This window comes from Mytilus trossulus, chromosome 6, assembly GCF_036588685.1.
Source record: "Mytilus trossulus isolate FHL-02 chromosome 6, PNRI_Mtr1.1.1.hap1, whole genome shotgun sequence".
NCBI classification, from domain to species: domain Eukaryota; kingdom Metazoa; phylum Mollusca; class Bivalvia; order Mytilida; family Mytilidae; genus Mytilus; species Mytilus trossulus.
The window spans coordinates 69,671,558-69,699,544 of record NC_086378.1 but is presented as its reverse complement, the minus strand read 5'-3'; the positions used below and the strand labels follow the sequence as shown (position 1 = coordinate 69,699,544).

At 30.5% G+C, this 27,987-nt stretch overlaps 1 protein-coding gene across 1 annotated transcript; it reads right to left on the bottom strand.

Moving 5' to 3' along the window:
• Window positions 1–2: 2 nt before the first annotated feature.
• LOC134722962 (zinc finger CCHC domain-containing protein 14-like) lies at window positions 3–27,934 on the bottom strand. Its single transcript, XM_063586596.1, has 14 exons — window positions 27,833–27,934; window positions 25,450–25,549; window positions 21,882–21,970; window positions 19,031–19,102; window positions 16,825–16,885; window positions 16,150–16,210; window positions 14,668–14,813; window positions 14,207–14,281; window positions 11,400–11,469; window positions 10,958–11,117; window positions 9,701–9,795; window positions 8,276–8,532; window positions 6,539–7,609; window positions 3–5,648 (listed from the first exon to the last, which is right to left on the bottom strand). Exons 1-14 carry the CDS (start codon window positions 27,932–27,934, stop codon window positions 5,605–5,607), a joined length of 2,403 nt encoding a protein of 800 aa, XP_063442666.1. The 3' UTR covers window positions 3–5,604.
• Between the last annotated feature and the right edge of the window lie 53 nt (window positions 27,935–27,987).

The window sequence follows — 27,987 nt, the reverse complement described above, 5'->3', positions numbered from 1 at the left end:
TAAGTCTTTTTGATAGTTTGCCCCTTAAAATTTGATTAAGTTGATTTTGTCCCTCTTGTTTAAACATTCTTCTCATATCATGCTTAGTCCTTACATAATTTTAACTGCCTGTAATATCACATTTCAGTATTATAAAGGACATGTAATCATATCCCAGTAAATACAATATCTAAACAACTTGCCTTCTAAAAAAATCATTAAAATGATACAACCAAGATTGTTCATACATTTTTCATAAACATATACAAAACCTGTTTTATAAATGATTATGTACAGACATGTTATTGCAACCAGTCATATTATGTTTTCAGAAAAAAAACTTATACCTATATTCTACCTTTACCTTTCTTGGTATTAAAAAAAGTATCTGAAACCATATCCTGATTTCAGCTAGCTTTATTTAAGTATGCACACAACACGGCATTTTCACTTTGTTTTGTAAAGACCATTTAATGGTTTAAGTGAAATCTAAAAAGAAATGGTATCAAAATGTTTAATTCTAAATTTTATGTTGTCTTAAATACATTTCACAAGTCTTTAAAGTTTGTATCTTAAGTTTGCTGCTAACTTGCACATGATAAGTAAAAACACCAAAAAATAATGTGTATTGATATGATACATGGATGATGGATTACAAGTATGTCTTATTCCCCTAACCTTTTTTTTTAAGAACTGACTAAACGCAGTAAATTTAATGGTCCAGGAGTTTATAATGAAAAGCAATCTGGATAATGCATCAGAATTACTGCAAGTTGTATAAATTACTGATATTTTCACAATCTTAACCAAGAGAATACAATTTCAGAAAATAAGTATACTAAACTTTACTGCACAGATGCTAACAATTTCAGATTAATAATTTCATCTTGTATTTTATATGCTACAATCGTTGAATACACAAAATTGCCATTTATTTCTGAACACTATTAACATTTTAAATTGCAATTTGTAGGTATTTGACACAAATATTTCACAATTTATAAGAGGGTTCCTCCAAGCAAATCATGACATTAAAAAAGTGGAAATATAAATTTCAAGACCATTTCTCAACACTTACTTTTAATCACACTTTGAAAACCATTAGGTGGAGTTGAATTTTATATAGAACCAAATTAGTTCTTGTCCAAATTTTTGCATCACTTTGTAGTGAAATAAATGTAATAAAATTGATGGCACTACATTATCAAGATATGAACATTAAAGAAAATAATACCCCATATGTCCCATTATCTCTAGAAAGTTATTTTAGTATACAAAAAATATATATAAATGCTCAGCAAGTATACCAACCAAATCAAAAAACATCACTGCCCAAGTTGCACATTTTCAACAACAAATTTTCAAACAACCTTCCCTCAACATTAAGCCACCCAAATTTTTGACTGCAATTTGAACATAAATACACTTTATTAGCACCTTAATTACCAGTATTTGCAAGTAAGCTCATAGGACTAGAATATTAGAAGAAATGCATGCATGGAAACAAAAATATAAGGGTTTCATGTAGGTATCAATATTATCATTCAACCTGTTTTCTAAATAAACAACTTAATTTTTTTTTAGTTTTTTAATACTTTTTAGTTTCAAATATATTTGTGAAATTGCTTTTTATTATTACATGAGTTTTTGAATACATTCAAATTGGTCATTAAAAGAACTATAAATATTCAAAAACATTAATAAAACCAGAAGAATTCAATCAATAAAATTTTAAACTGCACCAAAGCTGTAAAATATCTCTCATTATGAATATTAAGATTAAAATAATTTTTATATCGCAAAATCAACATTGTGCATGTACCTCATGAATATTTATTTTCTTGTTCAATGTGATTGATAAATAGTATCTAGATTAATGACAAATTAAAACAAAAGTTGTAACAAAGAAATGACTTACCCAAGTAACTTATCATAATGAATGCGGCGTGAAGCAACCAACAATCAATCAATCATGAGGGTCTTTAACTTATCATCATGAATATTCATGAAGGTCTTTAATGTAAAGACCAAACTACACATATCATACTTTTAAGGGGACACATAAGGGGTAAAAATATCAAAACTTATTTAAGCATTCATTTTGGAGTGTTTAAGTCACAAAATAATATTTTACTAAATCAGTAATAGTCAGGAGACCACTAATAGACAAAATGTATTTTTAAACGTGGCCAAAATTATTTGTGATGTAAAAAAATTACCCAACATAAAGATCTTCATGAACAAAAAATCATGCAGATCAAGATCAGGAAACACCTTATAGGAATGCAATTACAATCTTCTGAACAGGGGAGACAATGCTATCTTTTATGATTCTCCTTAAAAATTGTCTGACAGGACATATACAAATCTGACAATATTAAATAACTTGGGTAACAAAAATAATTTTAAGGCTTTAAAAAAATGCATATAAACCATTTGATGACACTTTGAATTCCTATCTACATAAATAAGGATTTCACGGAGTCAGCTTGCTAATGCTTTGTCATTACAAATCAATACTGAACAGTGCAAGAATAATTTTCACTATTTATTTACAATGAATTATTAAGGTCTAAAAAAACATCAGGTTCTGAGGATCATTATCCTTTTTTTTAAGACAACTCGTTAATTTTAACTTGTTAAGCCACTAATTGACAACAATATGCACTGTAACTATTTTATTTGAAATGTATAATAAAATAGTGTTTGGTTGGCTGTGAAAGATGTATAAATACAAGAAGATACCTGCAATATTATAAGTTATCATTAACTGAATGACTGTCATAGAAATGGGCAGATAGACTAAAATTTAATTATCTAACTAATCATCTCTCTCATTTCAAAAGGTTTAAACCAAGTCGTGACATGATCAGTCCATAAACAGCAGGTCCCTCGAAGGGGGGTTAGCTGTTCCCTTGAGGATGGCTTGAAGACATGTAACAAGTAAACAGGGACATCAATTCATTTCGAGTATACATTGAAGTGAAGTACATATATTAATTTAATTTAATTTCACAACATTTGTTTCCTTATTGTACTAATCTGGTCTACAACATGTTGTATAGCTATCCTTCTTTATTGTACTTATAATAACTGCATTGGGGGGGCAACCTGACAACACTTCCCATAAAAAAATCTTACATTTATGTACTTTATACTTTAAGGCCTCAATAAACAAATACATTGAGTAATCACATTGTTCATCCATTTAAAAACGAAAGCACTAAAATATATGTACATTAAACATGTTTGATACAATATCTAAAATGTCACCATAAAAATATGAGATCACGGATTTTAAGACATGGAAAATTCAACATTATATTTACATAAAACTTCATGGTCATGCTATGGACAGTTCTAGGACATGATGGCTGTTTAATGGACTATTCTGAATAAAACTGAAAATACTATATATATAAAAAGTTATCTCCTGTTCACTTTATATGGTAAATTAAAATTCAGTTAGGGACTCATATACCTATTAAATTTGAATCGAGCAATCCTCTGCACAAAAATATTATGAATAAACACATTTGCATATGACATATTTTTCAACATATGTTCCAACTTTCATTTTTTTTTCTTGAATGCAATGATAATGGGACAAGATCCAGTTGAAGAATTAATAATTTTATAAAAAAGTAAATAAAAATCTTGATTTTATTACAAATGTACATTTTTTTACAATTAAAACAATAAAATGAAGGCCAACAACAAAACTCCTTAGCCAATCCAGATAAGATTCAAAATGAGTGTTTGTCAATCCTAGGAAACTGAAATTGTTTGACCTAAAAAAAAATCAGCTGAAATTCAAAATTTAGTTTAGATCTAAAATGTTAAAAATGAGATCAAAATTCATATTCTTAAACTGACTAGAACCCTGGTCAAGTATATCAGTATTTGACTTGCATTCAACATATGAAACCATACATACAGGTCATACTCATATACACAGAACAAGGGGCTCACATGCACATTTTACTAAACAATTCACACTTATTCTACTTTGAAAACTTAAATATCTTTTTCTGGTCTTATTCAAAGTCGCAAATATTCTAATTTATGAGTGAAGAAAAAGCCATTTCTTTTGTTTTGACCATAACCTATATCAGAGAGCACTTAGGTAATGGGTTATTATGCAAGTTTTTATTCTTGCAGCTTTCTTTTGGTGAAAAAAAAGAAAATATGCTGTTCAAGCCTAAAATAAATATTAATTCATAAAATAAATCTATTGCTTAACTGGCAGGCATCCCTTTTGCTATCATGCTAAATAACATGTAAGTTAAAAAAAATCTTGTATAGGACTATTTTGAAGAATTATCACTGAGTTATTACATCATTCATGGCACAAAAATATCACAAAGTTTATGACAAAGCACTTACCATTTAATTACAAAATCTGATTATATGTTTAAAACAAAAAAAGAGCACTAATACTTTAAATTGCACTAACCTAGGATTATTTGAGTGGAGGGGAAAACCCCAATATCAACAAGTCTTTTCATGGGGATATCAGAGTATATCTGAATATTTCAATAAATTAGGTGATACTTTATGATTCTTAACTTTGAGTTTGAAAGTTCTTTTACTTTAAATTTGTTTTTCCACTGAAGCATGTAAAAAATAATGAAATCAATCAATTAAAACCACAAAAATTTGTTATTTAACTCTTCAGCACAATTTGTGAAACACAGCTAATGCAAACATCTTATAAAATGATAGTAAAAGATAAAAAAATTGTTGAATCTGGACATACTTCAATTATTGCGATAATACTAATGTGATTAACAAATTATCAAGTGCACTCTAAATAACGGGAGAACTTTACTAGATGATGCAACAACACTACAGTTTGCAATTATTCTGAAATTCTAAGCTCAGAGGAATTGATCAAAATCGAAATACTTAGTTTAAATACTTAATCAATGCCTAACAGTTAAGTACATTTAAATAAAATGCTATTTATAACTGTATCAAATCTTATAAGTACTTTAGCAGAATATAAGATTTGAAATCAAATATCAAATACTGATTGATTAATTCTTATTTATAAATTGCTTTTTAAGCATATTAAAACATGTTATAAGAACAAGATCTTTTGATTTTTTTCATTGAATGTTTTTTTTATAATATATCAGCTATAAAAATGTTGTGCATTAGAACATTTATAAGTGACACTGGACAAGGCCAATTACTTTTCTAGACCAATCAAACTTCTCATATTGTTCAGCTGCAGAAATATTCACACACATAATTTACACATTACAATATAATCATCATTTACACAGGCATAAAACATTAAAATCATGATTAAACAAAGATTCAAACACTAGTAAAAACTGATTCATTCAAAAATTACATCAATACACTCTCAAAACATGATTAAACAAAATGTCACTGATTTGTAAGAATAATCACAATTTAAAACAGTCACATGACCAAATCACATGATTAAAATATGGAGAATGGGATATCACAGAGATCCCAGAAAGTCTGGTATAAAACCACTCTCCACATTCACTTTCTCAGAGAAAATGTTCTTGGTAAATACATAAAATGTTTTCTTCTTTGAGGATATATGTTAGCCTTGGGTGATATATAGTTGTTTTTCTCCTTTGCTAGTCAATCCGAATTTGATTTAGGATCATATTTTAAATGAAAAGAAGCTAAAAAATACAAAGTAAATGTTAGTTTACTATCACACCAGGTAAACATTCATTAACATATAGAGAATATATGTATACAAAGTAAATATGTGTTACAACATTCTTTATCATTATACAAAGTTAATATTTATTATTTGTTTAAATAAAAATTATCATTATAAATCAATGTAAATAGAACATGTAGAAGCAATAATGGCTGTACTTGAAACCAATTAAAATGTACATTTGATTGATATTTTATTTACTTTCAAATTTGAAGCGCTTAGAGTAATTGTTGTTATTATATAATGCATTCTTCATTGTATTTATTTCTATCCTAACAAAGAAAGTTGTAAAAGACAAATCATGGATTTAGCAGAAATCCGTTTATATTAAAACAATCGCCTCTAATACAATAACATGGATTGTTTTAACCTTGTGATTATCATATACAATAACTTTTATTGTCTTGACTTATAACCTTGTATTGTATATCTTATACAATAACTTGGTGTTAAATATCTCAAACAATCAGTAAATCCCACATTAAGTTTTATCAGTTTTACATTAATTTATTACATTTTCCTTACAAATGCCTTGCGTCAAAAAGTCAGCAACATTAAAATCTGGGAATTCATTTATTTCAATTACTGATTTTTTTTACAGGAACTTGGGACTAGATATATTCCTATCGGTACATTAAGGAGATAAGACTTCTAATTTGCCTTTTCAGAATATAACAGACTATGGGTAATTTCAATCTCATTGTTTGTATACCAAAACAAACCAATAATGTTACTTCATTGGCTGAGTTTCAATTGTTCAGGATTTTTTTAACCAATCACGATGTTTTGGTGTATGCTTTTGAAAATATTACCCACAATGCACTAGATTATGAAACAGCCAATTACCTGACATGGATTCCATGGAGCTTTCTTTACACTCGGAGGATACATGATCAGTCGACCCACAGTTGGAACAAGTTGCAGAAGTGGTTCTTGGAGGCTTTCCAGCATTGTAGCCTGCACTGTTCCGACGTTGTAACGCAACTGGAGGAAAACAGCTATACTGAGCCCCGACTACATTTGGATATGGATGATGATTGATTGCTTGAAGGTAACTCGGAGGTATTCCATTTGATATTGGATATTGGAAATGTGGATGATAATATGGGTGGTGAACTATCCCGTTTGGATTTGCATTCATAAAAGGTGGAAACATCATTTGATTCTGTAAGTAATGATGATTTGGTAAGTGGACTTGATATGAAGGAACTTGATGGCTTCCCGTACAGCCACAGGAAGTACACTGGGCATGACTGATGTGTCCATTAGGTCCAGAACAAGTTACAGGGTTACCATTTGGCAATGGACTCTGATTTCCAGATCCGTTTTGGGATTCTTGATTAGGTGAAAGACCTGGATCTGATATTGATGGAGCCAAACCACTATTTCGAATATTGCCATTTAAACTGTTTTGAAGATTCGCTGCCATAACAGGAGTCGCTGATGCAGTGACAGAACACATTAAGTTGCGGCCATTTCCACTGACTGTTGGAGATCTTATCATTGGAATCTGACCAGGCATGACTGGCCTACGGGTCAGTTCTGGACCATTGCTGCTGCTATTTGATGCTACAGTTGTAGTTTGGTTATCACATCGTTGGTAGGGATATGCATATCCAATACGACGTCCACCAACAGTGTCTGGCATACTGATTAATGTCTTATTTGGAAAACTCATATTAGTATGAGTAGGCTGAGCTTTGTAAGAGTTGTTAGGAATAATGACACGCACGAAAGGCCCTTGTGTTGGAGTTGGATCAGACTGGTATCCACTACCACTACTGCTGTGCCCATGTACATTCTCAAAGGCATGGTGAACAGCTTGTAGAGGAGTTTCACTATTCATTTCCTCTGTGTTCTGACTAGGATTATGTACTTCCTTCTTACCATCCAGAAATGGAGAATCAACTCTATTTCCTACAAAACAAATAAAAGCATATAAATATTGACACACAAAAAGAAGGACACTGCTGTATAAAAACATCTTGAATCAACACCAGGACCCAGCAGTTTCTCTTTCATCAATTGCCTGTTGTTCATTCTGTGGTTAAATTGAACTTTTTTAAATCTTTGGAAAAATGATTGAGATTAAACACATGTTTAACCTTGCTTGCTAATGACATCTGTTGTTAAAATTTTAACCAATATGATTCAGTTTTTACTAGATTACTTCACGTTTGATACTACATATTCTTCTTTTTCTTCAACCATTTTTAATTTTTTTAAAAGCGATTATTCAGTTTTACAGTTCTTCCCAATATTTTGCCTGAAAGTTTATGACTACCTAACACACATTTTCAAATCAACATGTCTTTACCCTACCATCTTCTATTTTAAAAAGACTTAATTTAACTTAAAAATGGTAAAATTTGTTCTTGATTGGCATTTTGTTATAATTATTGCGTATAAATATTCTCTTTGCAAAATAAAAGTAAAAGTTTAAAATGCATTTCCTATTTTGCTTTAATTTAAAGGAAAAAGTAATCGGTAGTTTGCATAAGGATTGCACAAAACAAAAAACTTGCATGATACCATACAAATGAACTTTTTACCCCTCAGGCCTTTTCTGACTGAATACCCTACCTTTCTCACTATCATCTGATGAGCTATCAGCACCTTTCTGTGGAGGTTTCTTCTGAGGTACAGGACTAAGTGAGGGACTAGAGTTCTCTGATGACGAGGTATCTCTGGCAGCTATTACATTGTTTGGAATCGGGAAACGCATCATAGGATACATAGTTTGAGGTGGGGGCATGTACAATGCTTGGTAATGAGACATTGGTCCAGGAATACAAGGTTCCATTATTCCATTTGGTAATCTAGTTGGTTGTTGTTTTTCTCTGAAAGAATTAAAAAAATATATTCTCAAAATACAGCATTCAGTATAGCGGCATACTTCAATCAGTTTAATTGAGGTCTGGAGCTGGCATGTCAGTAACTGCTAGTAGTCTGTTGTTATTTATGTATAATTGTCATTTTGTTTATTTTCTTTTGTTTCATATTCTGACCTCAGACTTTGACTTTTCTTAAACTGAGTTTTACTGTGCATATTGTTGTGACTTTGTTTTATCTACATTAGCCAGAGATATAGTGGGAGTGTTGAGATCTCAAAAAACATGTGTATCCCCGCCTCTGGCCTTTGTTAGTCTTGTATGATTTTTATTATAAGTTTCTTGTGTATAATTCAGAGTTTAGTATGACATCCATTATCACTGAACTAGTATACATATTTGTTAAGGGGCCAGCTGAAGGACGCCTACTTGTGCGGGAGTTTCTCGCTACATTGAAGACCAATTGGTGGCCTTCCACTGTTGTCTGCTCTATGGTCGGGTTGTTGTCGCTTTGACACATTCCCCATTTCAATTGTCATTTTTTGTGTATTGGCAGAACTTAATAATATATATTACCATGCTATATCAATGCATGTTCAACACAATTATGATACATAAAAAATGAGGACAATATGCACTGAAATCTCAAATTTGATATGTTATTGAGTTAAAATGCCATTTTTTCAACCAGTTTTATCAATTTAGATGATATTCTTTAAGGAGCAGTTGTATACATAACATCAATAGAATTATGACATAACAATGATGTTTATTAACAGGGGAAATAGCTTTCACTTGTTACAAAGAGATGAATGATAAAAATATTTGATCCAAATCAGAATACTTCATTGTTTTCATTTCCTGCTAAATTCTAAAACTTTTTATATAGCTACAAAAAACTATTTCCTCGTTCAATCTCTGTTTGTTCTGTAATGTTATTCAAAATAAATGCACTAATTCATAACGACATTGTTTTCTATACTCGTTTCAGCAATTTTGTTTAAAACCAAAATAAATGATTTATGTCATACCTATACCTTATCCCAAATAATTTGCCTAACTGATAGATGAACAGACACACAGACTGACAGACGAATAAATTGCAAACCTCAAGTCCCCTTCAACTTCACCCGTGGGGGAATAATAAAGATAATGTATTAATTATCTGTTATATTACCTTATCCTCTCGTCTAACTCAGTAGAGATCCTGGTAGCTTCTTCCATGTTCATACCACATTCTTTGACTATCATATCTATTGGTAGAGCAGTCAACTGAAAACAATAAAGAACAGCATTGTTATAAATAACCTGCTAATTAGTCAAAACAATTTCCAATATATATCTTCTATCCTGATTGATGCAAAAATGCAGATATTTTGTTGATATAAACCTTCCGAATATGTTTTATCCCAATCTATCTCGAACTGTGAAAGTACAAGGGATTAAAAGGCAGATGTATACTTGGCAATATGCAGGCTTTTATCTAAACTTGACATTAAATAAAAGAAACAAAACAATACTGTGCAATTGAATTCAAACTTGATCTGTGTTTTGTAATAAGCATTGTGTATAAGTTTCAAAACATTTGGTTGAAGCAAACTTAAGTTAAAGAACAGAAACTAACTTTGGGATGTACGTACAGATGGACAAGTGTAAAACTTAATGCTCCCTCCTATACAGCCACAGCTACAGTTGGGGCAGAAAAATCACATTTTTTGTGTATTACCTATGGCTAATAATCTTCAACCTCTTGACATTAAATAAAAGAAACAAAACAATACTGTGCAATTGAATTCAAACTTGATCTGTGTTTTGTAATAAGCATTGTGTATAAGTTTCAAAACATTTGGTTGAAGCAAACTTAAGTTAAAGAACAGAAACTAACTTTGGGATGTACGTACAGATGGACAAGTGTAAAACTTAATGCTCCCTCCTATACAGCCACAGCTACAGTTGGGGCAGAAAAATCACATTTTTTGTGTATTACCTATGGCTAATAATCTTCAACCTCTTTTAAAATTCAACTGCTTTATGAGCATTGTAATAATATCCTCTGGATAATTTCATTGGTTTCAAAGTGCTAACACTCCTCTATGCTGATGCCAGGAATAATTCTTATACCATTTTCTTGTTTTTAATTTTGTTACTATATCCTTTCACACAATACATGCAAATAAAATCTAGTTTGCTGGACATGTTTTTTACTGTGGATTCATTTTTCTTTGGTACAATTTTTGTGAATTAAGGAAAACTTGAATGCTTGTGTAGTCTATTTTGTGTTGTATTGAATCCTGCATGCAAGCCTACAGAAATTTGTCATTTGTTGAACATTTGAATTCATGGTTCATCTGTACGCATTAAAATACTGGTAATTTGGTATCAAACAAATAATAATGCAACCACAGTAATTTCTCCTATCACTAGCCTGACTTACCTGTTCTATAGTGAACTTGTCTAGACCACTTCTATATTTCTGTAGTTGAAGTTTGTTGACCAGGGCAGTAATCTGATCCATTCCAGTATCTCCAGGAGAGGTGGAACGACTGTTGTTTGGTGAAGCATGACCAGAGGACGCTGGAGATTGATACGGAGGTCTAAATATAAAATTTCTAAAATCAATATCAATCAAAATGTCAAGGGTTATATCACGATCCAACTTTTTTCTGTTAAAATTAAGTATTTTAAGTTTTTATCTATAATATCCATATACTTATAACTATAACATGTACATGGAAAGTTGTCTCATTGGCAATCATATCACATCTTATTTTAATTTTATCAAGACACAATAGGTAAAAAAACTTTAAATTGGTCTCTGCAAAAGTCAGTTTTAAAAGTCAGGCTTCAATGATGGTATACAATTAACTGAAACCTACCTATACATAGGTCCATAAAAAGGTACATGTTGTACTGCCATTGGGGATGGTATACAATTCAATGAATCTCCTGAAAAGAGAAAAAAAATCATCATGTAATTTTACTACCTAAATTCTAAAGTCGTGTATATTCATAAAATTTGTTGTATGATACCTATTTTGGGGTTTAAAGGAAATTTTGTTATAACTGAAGTTTTTTCTCCTCCATTCCAATGCAAATGCAGATAATTTTACATGGATAAACTTCCTCAGGGACATATTCTGTGATGAGAACTCCTCAAACCAACCTATATCATATTATGAAAACTAACGAAAATAGTAATCAATCTTGTCTTCATAGTTCATTTTTCGGATTCCTATGCTAACCTATGATATTTTACATGGACAAAAACAATATGTCTTACAAAATATCATTTCATGAATATCAATGGTGTTAAAATGTTAACTACAAGAAAAAAACATTAAGTAAAGCACTGAAAGATGTCTAACAAAGTCTATAGTTCAAACAGAAAAAAAGTAATAAAACATGTATGTCAAAAAAAATATCATCATGCAGCAAATAACTATTAATAAAACAGATGTGTTACATCCAGAAAGTCACAAAATGAAACAGAAATCTAACTGGTTTATATCTTTTAATAATTCTATCAAAGGAACCAGCAAATATCTCATCAAGTGCATTAACATGTATATGCATAAAATGAAAATGTAACACAGAAAAATTTACACTGTTAACATCAACCATTCAATCTTACAACTATCTAATTTTGAATAAAAAATGTCATTTTAATCTCAGTGAACTAAAAGTCATCATTGGTGATCTTAGAAAGACATGTGGCTGATTCAAATCAGAAAAATCCTAATAAGCAATAAATAAAAATTATAAAATGAACAGTGATGTTATAGCTGTTCTTCAACTTGTTGTTGGACTTCAATGATAAAAGTAAACATATGATTTTGCCTCAAACCAGAAAAAAATAAATTAAAGCAAAATAATGATAAACATGTTAAATGATTTATGTAAAAAGTTAACTATGATGAAACTGTCCCCCGAAAGATCATGCAGCACTGTTCTCCCGCACCAACAGTAAGGCAAACAGCAACATGACAATAGATATTCATTCTGGTAAACTTCTACAATCTAACAACACACTTCTAAACTAAGGCCTTTTTTTTTTAATTAGTTGGTTTACGGATCCGCTGACCCGATTTTGTTTAAAAGTGAAATAAAATTAAAATTTTGATTTCGTGTTGTTTTTTATTCCGCCGACCCGATTTTTCGAGTGCTGTGAATAAAAAAATCCGAGGCTTTCCAAAACGTTTTGTCTGTGTCAATAAAGCGTTTGTAGTGAACGGCGTATTTTGAAAAGCTTCGAAATGACGCAGACGAATTCAAAAACCCAACGAGGGAGGACCATGGAGTCTGACGCTTCATCTACTTTCAGTTGAATATTAACTTTGATGGTCAACGTACTGAGAGCACTTTTATCAAATGCAAACCTAAGCAAACAATCGGCGATGCCATATTCGACAATATGGCTGATGAAAATGTTGCCATTGTCAAGGTACAAACAGTTTCGCCACCAAACAAAACTAGGGCAGACACCCCTACCAGTACACCCGTAGAAGTGCTTGCGTCCTTTGGGGCAAAAATTATATTTGTTGATGTAAATGAAGGAGCACATCAAGATAAGAGCTAAACTATTTCTCCTCCTCAACCCCTGTAATGTCATGAATGAACAGCATTTTTTTTTTTTTTCCTCCGACTCAAATTTTTCAGAACAGTTATACGTGAACAAAAAAAAAATCTAAGATTGCTATTTTATTTTTATTTTGTTTACCTCCTCCGACCCTAACCTTTGACACTAGTTGTCCGTAAACCAACTAATTAAAAAAAAAAGGCCTAACAAATTTCAGTTCATATAGGGATAATGTATAGAGATCACTCAATGCATACTACTGATGACTACCTATAAGGATATAAATAGCTATTTATATATGTTAAAATTTTTGTAAATATAATTTATATAGATATAGATAATGTAACAGAATCTATTCTACTCAAGGTGCAAATGTGACAAAAAAGAAAATAACTAAAATACAGAACTCAAATCATTGACTTTTTTTATTGCTCTCAGAACTAAAGAGTGTCTTTTAAATATTTTTTTGAAAGGTTTTACTGAACCTTGTGCATGGCCTGCTGTCAGCGTAAAAATGTAATGTTGACCGTAAAAATTGTTAAATAATATTTTTTCCTCTAGACGTGTGTCTTAAACTTTAAGATAAACTTCTTTCCAAGTTTAATTATGGTTTAAAAATCAATCATATTAAAAAAGTTTAATCCCAGACTGTACTTAAATCATTGTAAATGTCAACCGCAAAAAAAAATCATCTATCAGCAAAAAAAAAAAAAAAATGAAGGGAAAATATTTTCAAAAATTTGGTCTTTTAATTATAAAAAGTTTCAAAAATGTGAATGAAACTTTTTTTTTTTTTAATACCAGTTAATTAACAAATGTCAGAAAACAAACTTAACATACATTATCTATTTGTTCTAAAACACTCAAATCTGTTACAATTAAGAGTATGATGCATTGAACCTTCTTTAACAATTTAAAGAATAGCGATTAGTAAACTAATCTAAGATAGCATATAATATATCAATTAATATTTGTGTAAACAATTTTCAGATGGCATATACAATCCTAGAAAGAGGCTGAGAACTACACAATTTTAGGCATGTGGTAAACACACAAGCTGTACAATGTCAAGCAGTGACACACCACAGTAATGTAAAATCTTCCTACCTTGAGGAAAATTAGAGTTGTATACAGTGAAAGACTGCGTTGGTGTGTAAGGTGTAGTACACATTGATTCCATATCTAAACAAGATTGGGCACAACATTAATTTATATTGTGATCATTAATCTAGGTCACTATGCCCTAATTTGTACTTTCAAATAAAAGTAATAGTATTCTTTGTAATTTTTTTAAAGAAATAAATGTTTAAATCAGTGGTAAACATAATCCTTAAATAGTATTTTTTATTAGAATATTGAACAGCCAGAAATAAAATTAACTGAAGTGTAAAGAAATGACAGAAAAGAAAAAAAAATAACTTTGTTTCAGTGGTCTATAACTTTTTAACTAGACAGTAACCAACAAAATATACAATGGCTATAATTTATGCATCTTGATAATCCTGATGTATCAAAGAGTTATAAAAGCCCTTTATTAGATTGAGGAGCTTTATAATTGCATTATTTACCTTCTGTACTACCCTCATTAGCAGGTGGAATGTCAGGTAAAGCTGATTGTTCAGGTAGTGGTGGGTTATTCTGAAAGTTGTCTCCCTTGAAAAACTGTATGAAATGGTCTGATTCCCTGACATGTTTTGGTAAGCTGGACAAGTAACTACAAAGGATAAATACAATCATTTATCAACAGCAGTTCAAATAAAAAGTAATATTTAAGTGTTCTAACACCTTGACCAAGTTGGTCTGTCATGTCTGTTGTATTTGATTCATTAGAATCCTGAAAATACTCACCTTGTAAAATGATAAGTAAAAATGTTATCTGCAATTATCTGCACGAAAGCAGTCTCCTTCTGCAATTCTAACAATACAAATGAAGACTACATATACGTTCTTTGTAAAAGAATTTGTAGAAGAATTTTTCAAAGACCAAATTAATTTTCAACCAGAACAAAACTTAAAATACTTCATGACACTTTCAATGTCTAATTATGATACCAACTATCAGCATAACACTTTTTTCAGGTTCAATTTAGTATAAAGGTTTCAATATTAATCGGTTTCGATTTATTACATACTTCGATTCAGGTTTTGGGTTTTTCTTTCAGAATCAAAAGATCTGCTATTTCACAAAGATAGAAATTTCATCTATTTTCAATCACGTTTTTGAATGATTTTTCTTTATTCAGATAATATTAAATGAACTATATGAAATTGCCTATTGGTATTGCATAATATTCATTGATATATTTAAATTAAAAAATAAGCAACTGTTACATAATGTTTATTAAATATTTCTTGTTTAAAGCTACCAATTTGAATTATGCAATATATAATTTTCTGCAGAAAAGTATTTTTGAAATGAAACTTCATTTTTTACCCATGTAAATCAAAATATATGATACAATCTCTGCCAACATATGAATGAAATTATTAGGTTCATTTTTTTTAAACTCATTAATTTCTTTAAGGCCACATGGGAAGTTCCATGTTTGTTTCTCAACTTATTTAAATAAAGTTTTTGAACAACAAAAAGCCGTTGAGATCTCTGACGATTTATAAACAAACAAAAACATTCTAAACCAATTTGAAATTGTTTCACAATAATTTAAAAGGAAATCTAAAATACATTTTTGATAAATAAAAAAAATCTACAGGTGAATTCCTACAGGCCTATTAAAAAGGACAAATATGTCCTATAAGTATGCAAACATAAATTGATGTTTGTTTCCTCCTATGTCTTTTTTCGGTTCTATTGAGTCCTCACTTACTTTTTTGGTTTGCCTATCTACTGTAAGTAATGGATTTGCTCATTGTTGAATGCTGGGCTGAACCATGTAATTGTGAACATCTATGTCCTTTTGTCCTTGATATATAGTTGCCCTTACAGTATCAGGCAATCATACCACATTCCTTATTTTTGTATTGAAAGCTGAGTATTTATTTCCATAAGTGTCAGAAGACGATGACCTACCTGACCAGCGATCAGTTCTTACCTTACAAATGAAGTTACTTGCTGATGTCCTTTATCCTGGTTATCATCTTTCTGTGGACTTCCTGAAAAGATAGAAATATCTTCATTTTAAAGACATAAATATTATGACCTTAGACATGTAAGACATCAAAATATTTGTGAAGTCTATTAAAGTTTCTGAACTTTTCCTTGGCTTTATCTCATTTATTAGAATACAATATTTTGGGCATATTCTATGCGAAAATGTAAGATACAAAGTTAAGAGCTATACAAGCATTTCTGTTTAGAAAAAATAATTAAATTGCATACAACACATTCAACTACAAAATATTTATATATAGAATAAGCCACTATACAAACATGGTTTAAGAGGACATAAAAGAACCTACTTATTAAAGCATATTTATTTTAAATGGATTTTTCAAAATTCCAAACAAGACAATGAACTACAAATAAGCAATTCTTCAATTCCTCAAAAATAGTTGTGTTATAAATAGTACTGTAGACCATGCAATGATCCCTATTGGCTAATTAAATTTTGTCATAAAAAGTTTACTTTTAAACAGTTTTGTATAATTTTGCTTATTAAAGGTTAATTAACAAATGAGGCTAAATGTATTGGAACAGGAGGCAAGCAGATCTTTCTTGTAACTTTGTTAACACCTATACTGAGTTCTATATATAAAGAAATACAAACCTAAGTAAAATGACACCCCATCTTGTTTAATGTTCTCATCATCAGGAAACTGCTGATACACCTGTAATAAACACAACAGATTTCATTATATCATTCAATAGTATGTTAAATTTTACCGCTCTATAAATTGAAATATGTTTTGTCAAAAGAACTAAGGGCTATTCCAGAAAAAAATGTTTGGGGGGGGGGGGGGGGGGGGTTGGAAGGCAGTTTTTGTCAGCACCCACCATCCAGACAATTGTAATTGAGAATTATAGTGCATTATAGTGTGAAAAGTTGCTCTGATAGCCATCACCCATGTATTATTAATACAACGTGCCTTCCAACCCCCCCATACATTTTTTTCTGGAATAGCCCTAAACAAGTTACATGGGATTATATTGGAAAATTACATTCAGTCATTATTTTGGTCAATGTACAAAAGAAACTTAAATTACTGAGAAAAAGGTTTTTAAGTTCTGCTGTGACACAATTTCCCTGCTAGTTACACCGAATCCAGTCCTACTCATAATTATTCATTTCTTCAACATAAAACAGGGAACCAACTTTAAGACTGAATATCTACATTGCTATTTCTATCAGAATACCCTTCCAGAGCAATCAGTACCTCATAAAAGGGGTTATTTCAAAAACTCAAGTTGTTTTGTTCTACTGTGTCTATGTCAGTATGTGTTTGGGTTTTTTGGTTGATTTCTAATGTCTGTGTACTTGTTGCTTTTCTTTTGATTTTTTTCTCTTCTGTGGGTTGTCTAAATTTGGGACTTTCCTATATGCCCTTAATATACTTTGATTTTAGATAAGTTTCATGTATCTATAATGGCATGAGAAGATCAAGTAAAACCTATGTAGATACACTGTAATTAAAGTCTACGTCTGTCAATAATAAATGGTTTCCTTTATGTTGTTCATTTAGTTTGCTTTCTACCTCAACCTGAGACATGTGAGAAGAAATTGCATCTTTTTTTCCTTTAAAAGTGTTATCCTGAGGTGGTTATCTCAAGTCAAACATGACCTTTTTTTGAACTCTTGATGCATATGTAGTAAAAATAAAATCATTCAGACTTAACCCAGGCTTTATTTCAATTTATATCAGTGAACTGCCTGCCAATTGGCTATTCCATATAGAGAGTGCAAAACAAATCAAGACTTTGTGAGGCATTTTAATTGTTTATTAACCAAATTACTACAATATGTATAGAAATGCCCATGCTTTATAAAAGGAAAATTTCGACATCTGGTCATTATGAACGGAGAAATTGCTACAGCCAGTCATTACGAGATCTCAGTCATGCATTACGAAATCACAGTCATGCATTATGAACAGATGAAACGGGACATCGATTAAATCAAAATGTCGTTTTATTTCTTTAAATAAGTGTGACATTTTTTTATTCTTTTTTAAACTTAATATCATAAAAACAAGTTTAAATGATGTTCATTGACATTGTTTTGTAACGACTTAAAACGGAAATATTTCACAGCCTTTTTCGAGTACGACTTTCGATTATTATCACTGTTTCATTTCCGTTGTTCAATCCTCAGAATGCAGACTTTAAAAAGTTAAACTGTCTGATTTATTCTTCCCAGCTACTTTTTATTTGCTAGATGAAATGATATTAAATAGCATAAAATTAAGTACTTGGATGAGAAATCAGAAATTACATCTGACAGTCACAATGTTGACTAAAATTCCATGCGAAATTGAATGCGAAAAGACAAGTTGAAGTTCAGCTATGAAATTCCTGTATCTTCTTCACGGTAAGTTTCTTACTCTTTGTTTAATCGAAGAATTAAAACCATTTTTAAAAAAGAAATGTTATGAAACGGGCTTTTCTGTATTGGTCCTGTTGTAGTGTGTGGATAGCTGTATAATTTTGTATCCGAGACTCGAAGACTGTTCTTGAATGATGTTGCCTTTATAGTTGGTTAATAAAAGTATCAATATATGGACTTTTTCATATTGGCCCTGTAACATGCCCTTGATATTAATAATGGCCTCGGACAGTTGTAATGGCCCTCGGCGTTGCCTCAGGGCCATTACAACCATCCTTGGCCATTATTAACACCTCGGGCATGTTACAGGGCCAATATGAAAAAGTCCATACATTAATACTATAATAATGAGTTATGGACCTTATTATAAGAAGATGGATTACAGGGATTGCCATACTGATGGAAGTGATATGTCCAAATCAATGTAACTTACCTTTTGATGAAATTCTCGTAATTCTGGATATGTTTTGTTGACTTCTGTTTTTTCACCATTAGACCAAGAGACCTGTTAAATAATATAAACAAGATATGTTACATGGTCAATGAATTATTGGGGAAACTGACAATATTTGTTCTTCAGTAATAAAGATGTTTTATTAAGTATGAATTGTACATTGTCATTCAGTTTATATAAGACATTTTTGTTCTAAACTGTAGAGAAGTGAAAGCATTAAACAAGTACATTTGTTCAACTAGAACAGAAACATTTTTTTAGTTTTCCTACTTTAAAATATTTTATCCCATTTTTTTTACATTGGGCTTAATAAATTACATCTGGTTCTTAAAATAAAAGTCATAGTATGATGACTTTACAAACAGAAGGTACAAAATTTTCTCAATTCCACAGTGTAAAAAATCAATAACCATTCTTGTTTGTCGTATGATTAAAAAACATCTTATTACAAATATATCAAAAGAAGTTCTCTTATCAAAATTTAACTATCAATATGAATAAAACTTCCTTTCATTTCAAAACACAAAATTCATATATATATATGTTATTCTGTGCCACCCAAAAAATCTATGGTCCTCATTACTTTGAAGTATTAATAATCTATCATCTTATCACTGCATGGCCATTGAAATATTACATGTACATATTTATTAAGTAATGCGTAATAAATCATAATAAATTGTAGAAGGAAGTCAGAAACCGGGATATAACTACCGAACTCTGACAGGAAGACTGTCAATCCTAGTCAATTAAGATCAGGACCAATATGCAGGGTTTAAACTCACAACTTCATTGTTAACAATTAAGTAATATAATAAGATGAACTCTTAGATCACTTAACCTCTAAAGCCCCAAGATGAATCTTGATGCCCTATACATAAAAAGATAAAGATAAGACCGAAAGTTGCTGATAATGACAAAACGTGTTGCAGACAGACAAACAGACAGACATGACAAACAAGTATAAACCTACCTTTGAAGTAGGGCACATAAAATATGAACATAAACTATATCTCATTTTTAAGAGGGAAATAAGTGTCTAACACCAGAACTTCAGAGTTGGTCCTCAGGATTTTACCACCAAAATTTTGCATAGGACTGACACAATTTTAGTATTTTTCAATAGAACTATATATATATGTTACAGTAAATAGGTGAAATTAGGAATTACTCGTAATTACTAAACATTTCAGTAAATACCTGTAATTACTAGCCAATTTAGTAATTACATGTATTTACTAGTTGTTTCAGTGATTACTGGTAATTACTGATTTTTTCTGTCATTTTTACAGCTATTTACTAACTTAATGTTTTTGTTTTAAAATTAAAAACATAATTCAAGATACCAAATAAGAAAGTGTAGGGGTAGGGATTTTAAGGGAGCTTACTTAAGGATGTAGGAATATAAGGCACATCAAAAGTGCTCACTCTTTAGTGTTTGGGAATTGAAACAGGAAAATGTTTGTTTTTTAGGTCTTAAAACTCCGTAAATATATGCATGCAAGACAATGATATCAATCCGAAATTGATTTTCATAATTTTGTTAAACTAAAATCTTAATCATGCACTGTGTTTTAAAACTTTAAAATAACTTTCTCCAAATATCCTTGATTTCTACCAAACTTGGACAGAAGCTAAATGTTTATGATCATAAAATAATATCCGAAAGTAAAGTTTGTAAAAGAAATCCTTTTTATCCTATATTACTTATAAACAGGATAAACGGACTAGTTTTTTTCCCCAGTTAACATTACATACACTCTGCAGTTAAAGTTTTTAAAACATTATACTTTATAAACCATCCTGGATTTTTACCCAATTTTGACAGAAGCTTCTTATAGTACTAGTAAAAAATAGTATCAAGAGGAAAATTTTATAATATTTTTTCCTCATTTTTGTTGAGCCTGCGATTAACAGAAAAAGTAGGCGAGACGATTTGTTCTGTAAAACCCTTACAATTTTAATAACTTAATACATCGATAACCGATCTCCAGCTAGGGGTTGAATTGAAGGTCACATGAATACGTATTCAATAAGGTCCAAATATTAACTCGCAAGTGCACAAGCTATCAACCTTGTTTCTCAGCTAATTTAACAAAATAGAACCAGATTGGCTGCTGAATTATAATTGTACTATATCATATTTATGATTTAACAAACAAAAAAAAATATATTTATTTATTTTTATATCTCGAAGCTAATACACATAACAGTTCATTCCAGTTCCCAACCTACATGACGTTATCTTATCTTTATAAGGTACTAAGTCTAAATATTCTTCAAACAGTTTTTTTTAAAGTTAAAACATAATGCTTTGGGAGAATTTTCCATTTTTGATGTCTGCTGAAATTGCTAAAAAATATATGTATAATGCTCAACTTTAACCAATTTGGATTAAAACTTAAGTTACTCTGATTTAACCATATATTTAAAAGTCCATATTTATTCAAGATATTTTTAATACAAATCAACCATTCAATATTTTAAGAGTACTAACTGATCTTCTATATATATAGCTAGTTAGTATTACTATAACTTTTGATCATCTGACCATAATACAACATTGCTTTAGCAGTCAGTAAATAGGTGTAAAAATGCATTTTAAAATTAGTAATTACTGGTAATAACTGGGCCGTTTCAGGAATTACTTGTATTAACTAAGTGCATCGGGAATTACCTGTAATTCCTAAATTTTAGTAATTACATGTAATTCCTAATTTCACCTATTTACTGTAACATATATAATACTGAGGACCAGCAGATTTTCTTCAAGGACCACCAGAGAAAAAAAGATTTTTTGCGAACTCTGAAACTAGAATAACACACAAACCTGTATCCGAAATTCATGTTTTCTGTCATGTCTCCGGTGTATCTTCTCTTGTTTTAATACATCTATCACATCTACGCTTGTTATAAAAGCTACAAAACAGTCAAATGAAATTTAATCATCAAATTATTTCAGTTTTTATTTCATTTAAACACAACCTATTTCATGTATTTATTTAGGAGTCTTTGCAATTGGATAATAAACCTTTTCCTGACGACAAAAAAAACATCAACTATAATTAACTTTCTGAGAAAATATTTTCCTAACTGAAGTAGTCATGACATCATGACATGCTTTGAAATCTGTGGTTTAAATTTTTTTAACCAGCCCTAGCACTGTCTATCCTGCTGTATGTAGATATCATGAGGCAATGTATCATTTGCAAATAAAATCTTCAAAGAAATGTCTTCTTGAAGTTGGATTTTTGAGTTAATAAATATGATTGAGATTCACAAGCTAAGTCATTCATCATAACATATTCAACTCCTTCTATACAAAACCAAATACTACTTAGACTTATATCTATACAGAGCTATTGGATAGTCAAATCTTTTACAATCTAACATGAATATACAGCTTTAATATAAACACCATAATTGTCTACTGCAGTTATAAGATAGTTCAATACTGTTATCATGTACATGTAATTACATGTTTGTTCAAACTGTTTTAATGAAGAAAATTTGAAGACGTTTATATTATCTTTCTTACATATGACTGGGTTAAATAACGATAGTGCCGACTCTAAAATAAACTGTTTTTCTGTTTAACATTTACAATGGTTTTGTAATTGCAGCATTGAGATTTTCTAATTTACTGTTGGCATGGTTTGCATACATTTCAATTAAAAAACGCACCATATACATGCAATAACAATTACAATGTATCGCATATCTTCTTGTTTTTAAGTAGATTTACAAAACTGTTTTATGATTTTAATCTTGAGACCGTTTAGAAATCATTCCTATGCAACAAATTACAGCAATGAAAATTATGTAATAAGGAATAGTTGTACAGAAACTGTTGACTGTGTAGAATTCAAATCGAAAAACAAAATCCATTGAGTTCAGGCCAAAAGAAAATTTAATGTGTTAGGTGTACATAGCTAAGCATGAAATGTTGAATCTATGTATATAGCACTGTGGATTCACTTTTATTCGTTGGATACCAATTTTCATGATTTTGGTAGGTACAGTTGAACCACGAAATTAAATGTTCAACGAATGATCAATTTTCTATAGGTGTGTATGCAGACTTCAGCAAAACCACGAATACAAGTATCAACGAATATGCAAGTTTTCCTGGATCCACGAAAATTGGAACCAATGAAAATAAATGAATCCACAGTGTACTTTTTAGGATTCTATGCCATTTCCAAATTAATTGTGTTTGATCTTTAATTGTCAATTTCAAAGCAATTTTTGTTTTTTAGGATGAAAATGTTACCTAGATGTCAGCAATAATAGATGTCAATATTTGAAATGCATTAAAAGAATCAAATTTTAAATTGATTACTCAGAATTAAAAATATATTTGGTGACAACATTTTCAGTGCAAAAAAAAATGTATGAGCAATTGATGTAAAAAGTTTTTGAAGTTAGTGAGCTTACTGGGCAGACCTTTACATCAAGATAATTTGTTTCTTTTCTCTTACCTTATAAACATGTACAGGATGTTATCATAATATGCTCATTATTTTTAATTTGTTTTTTATTGACATTCACTCCTAAGTTTAAATTAAATGCTACTATCTTTCAATATTCAATAATGCAATTTATAATGTAATCTGTGTATGAAAGAAAGTTTCTTTGGAATACTAAAATTATTGACTATCAGAAAAGTCGTAAACAGTTAGTGTACAATGTAAGGGTAGCTAAAGAGAGTTATGTAATCACTTGTGGCCTTCATCAGCACACCCACGTAATTTGAACCAGTTTTTTTGTACATGCCATCTAACAGAGATTTTGTTGATTTTATACCACATTGACAGACAAATAAACAAACAATAATCACAGAAGGATTCAATTAAATAATAGGGAGAAAAAGTTTACAGTATATTCTGTGTGTTAATGTCAAAACATATAGATTTTACTCAAGATATTTCTAAAATACCAACAGCAACACTTTAACTGTAAGATGATAAGGCTCTCACTTTTCAAATATGTAAATAATTTGAAAATTAAACAAAAGCTTACACACAAATTCCTCATGAAAAATGCTCAAAAACAAGAAAACTGAAGGGTGGGTTGATTATGAAGATTTTTTACCCTCAATGCTGAACTTTTTACAGGCCTTCATGAAGTGATGGAACATTTACAGCTAATTATGCAAAACAATCAATTGGTGTATCTAGGACATCTGTTTATTTTTAGCGATATATTCTACCATTGAGTCATCTATTTTTCCTAAGTGTCTCAAATTAAAGTAGAGGTACTTATAGTAATTGACAATAGCCCATTCTTTGCAATATACACCACTTGATTTCAATCACAATACAATTCACATTAGTCTTTTGAAAGCAGAATCTTAGAAGTGTTAGAAAATATCTTTAATTAGCTCTCGACAGCCTTACAATTGCATGTACATTTTATTTTGATCGAAGGATGCAATTATTTCTCCCACAAGTGCACTGAAGCATAGATTTACTATGGTTAAACTTGGTCGTGCAGGAAACATCACCAGAATCAAACTGGTTTTTTTTCATTTTTGTTTTTTTAGGAGATACAGGAAATTTCTACTTCAATTCCACAGTTATTCATGATCAGAAGAACAGTAATATACAATGTACCTAATAGTTTTAACATTTATAATGAAGCGAGTTCTTTGATGTGTCATAGTTATATAAGTTTCCCATCACATGTTTATATTATTCTCAAGTACAATTTGTTTATCAATTTCCATCTCCTATAACTAGTCATGCTACTAGTAGCTTCAGTTGATACTTTGTGTGTAAAATCAGCTGGGTACCCATTTCTTCGAAAGCCAAATATAAACATTACAGCAGAATGCATTGTCAGAGCGAATTTGAGCGTGTGGGTAAAGGTAATATCTTTGGTTAATTTGCTTGTCAGCTGAACCGTGAAGTCATTATCAGGTAAGGTATACTACCCTCCTTTCATTCACACATCGTTATCAATATAATATAATATAATGGAATTATATGGGACTGTCATACAAGTGGGAGGTTTAGCTAGCTTTAAAACCAGGTTCAATCCACCATTTTCTACATAAGAAAATGCCTGTACCAAGTCAGGAATATGACAGTTGTTATCTATTCGTTTGGACTTTTGATTTTGCCATTTGATTTTGGACTTTCCTTTTTGAATATTCCTCGGAGTACAGTATTTTTGTGTTTTTACTTTTTTTCCGGAGTAGTCTAGTCCTACAGACAGATTGGTAATCTGTGGAACTAGCTACTCTTACATTCTTAAAGGGTGTAGTTTACCTAACCTAATAATGACTTCAAGTTTAAGATAGAAAGCAAAGATATTACCTTTACTTACCCACCTGTAATGCATTCTGCTGTAAAACATTTCTGACTTGTGTATTTACATCATGTATATGTACCTACCTTTTTGATGATTAGGTGGACTATGAACTTTGCTGGCAACAGAACATGTATAGCACTGAGTGGCTGTTGGGTTTGGTGAATGCCGATCATTGTCATTTGCCTACAATAGAAATCAAATTATTTTATCAGGAATAAAAACCTATTTCAGCTAAAGTGACTATATATTAGTGCTCTTATTGCTATTACAAACTCAATACATTTGTACAATTAAATGTACTTGTCAGTAATGAAAAGCATATATCTATATGATTTGGCATTTACACATTTATTTAAATGATTACTATTGATTCAGTATCAATCTATAGGTACAAAAAGGAAACTTATCTGTCAGAAAGAATTTACTGAGAGGAAAGCAAGGTTTAGATTGAGGTATTTCTATAACAACAAAACAACAAATATTGCTACATACTGTGCTTATCCTGATGGGTAGTTAAAGTCATTAAACACCCCCGTAATATTAACAATTACGTACTCTTCACAATTTAACACCAATATCAAACTTTCTTGTGAAGACTTTCATTAAATTCAGAATGGTTGTATTAGGGGTAAACCTGAAGTGTGCAAATCTATCCACCATCGCACGTATATATGACCATGTCAAGCAGTTGTAGCTTTTCATTAAATTCATTTTGAATAAAAATGTAATGTATAAAGGAGGAAGTATAAAGCTACAGCTACATTTGTACCTCATGCAATTAATAATATAAAAGGCAGTTTGTTTTCATATTCATGTAACAATTCGTGCATGGCTAATCCTATTTAGTTTGGTTATTTTTCGTCATACATTTCTGAACAATTTTTCCAGAATTCTAAATTATTCCAGATTCAAATAATTCCTTTTTCATTATACATTCGAATATGTATACACAAAGTGTCCTACAAATCTTTTATCTTGAAACATATTTACTTAATTCATTTGTAATTTGAAACAAATGAATCATTTTAAAATAGCTTTTTTATCTGACACACTTTCAAAGCAGGATAAAATGAGATAAAAACACTGTATAATAAATTAAATACAACATAGACATTTGTACATACATATTTATAGCAATTATGTATGTCAAAATGTTTGATGATGTATTTTTGCATCAGTTGTTGGGGGAACTGCAAAATTCACAAAAATGACATCTTTTCATTTGATGTCAACATTTGATGTCCAAAGCATGTCAGACATACATGACTTAAATGGGCTACTTTAAAACAGGTTAATGGAGCTCCTCTTTAAACATTCAGTTGGAATCATTATGATGTAATTCTTTTAAATAAAATGTTATAGCACATTTGGATTCATTTGTGTATGTTTTTTATGCACTATTTGTAATTCATATAGCTTGCTATTACTGACCATTCTCATTTATGCATCTAGTGGTATGAATGTTGAAAGATTTATTTAGTATCATCATGATCATTGACACATTCTCTGTTTTAATTCTGCATTCGAATTCTGATATGATTATGTACATGAACATGATATTTGCTCTTTGGTTGGGTTGTTGCAGGGTTTTTACTAAGCCCTAAGCCAGTAAGTTGAGTCCATGAGTCCTACTCATTAAAATTTGTCTGGACTCACCATTTTAAAACTGGTGTCAAAGGGTTAAGATGTAATAAAGACTGAATATTTTGTATATAAACAAAAATTGATACCCACACAAAATAATTGAATCAACATGTACAGTATATGACAATCAGTTTCTGGCATTATTTTTTATGCCATTGAGTTTATCTAAAATATAAGGTCACATAGCATTCTTTTCTCATTTTTGCATACTTTAAAATTCGATGAAAGTTGTATTCAGAGATTATTTTAATATAAATTACCATTTGATAATTGTCAGAACTTCAGCAATGTATTTTCCTATCTAGTAAGTCTATTTTAATTTTGTATTTGTGTATCATTTATGATGGTATGATACATGTACTTAACCCTTAATGGGTTTCTATTTAGACTCGAAAGATGCATGTTGCATAGCATCGATTTGCTAGATAAAGTCATTAAAAACCTTTTCAATTGACAACGTTTGCTTTGCAAATCTTTTTAACCTTTTACATAACCCTTAAAACTCGTTTTGTCGTTGCTGCAAACTAGCCATACCGGTAATGAGTTCATGACTTCTGTCCGTAAAAAATTAGCTCCACATGATTTTTAACCCCCATAACAATTACCAAAAATAAACTACATTGGGACCTTCGTGATAGCTATTGGTCCCCTGACTAAGGGAAAGGGAGGGGGCATGAGGGCTTGGCCTTTGAAGGGTTTATACAAAAGGCAATTATTGAAAAAATATATACTTCTAGTATTTTAATGAAAATTAAAATAAATATGATTTAAATAAGCAATGAATTAGCATGTTCACTATCCTCAGGTGGAGGGATGAAATACTTTGGATGGTGCTACACTGTACTGCTTAGATATGGTTTGTGATGGTGAAAGTTCCTCCATCGTTCCATTTTCATCCATGGAGATCCCTGTATTTATTGTCATTGTCTCAAAATAAAGTGAGTGAGACAGCATTTTTTTTTGTGTTGAATAAATCT

Bases quoted from the DNA above. Each gene is read 5' to 3' on its own strand.
- LOC134722962 (XM_063586596.1), bottom strand. From the start codon at position 27,934: ATGACAATAAATACAGGGATCTCCATGGATGAAAATGGAACGATGGAG. The intron at 11,470-14,206 runs GTAGGAAGATTT...TTCTCTTTTCAG, and splicing joins CAACTCTAATTTTCCTCAAG to GAGATTCATTGAATTGTATA. The intron at 11,118-11,399 runs GTAGGTTTCAGT...TTTTATATTTAG, and splicing joins TTTTATGGACCTATGTATAG to ACCTCCGTATCAATCTCCAG.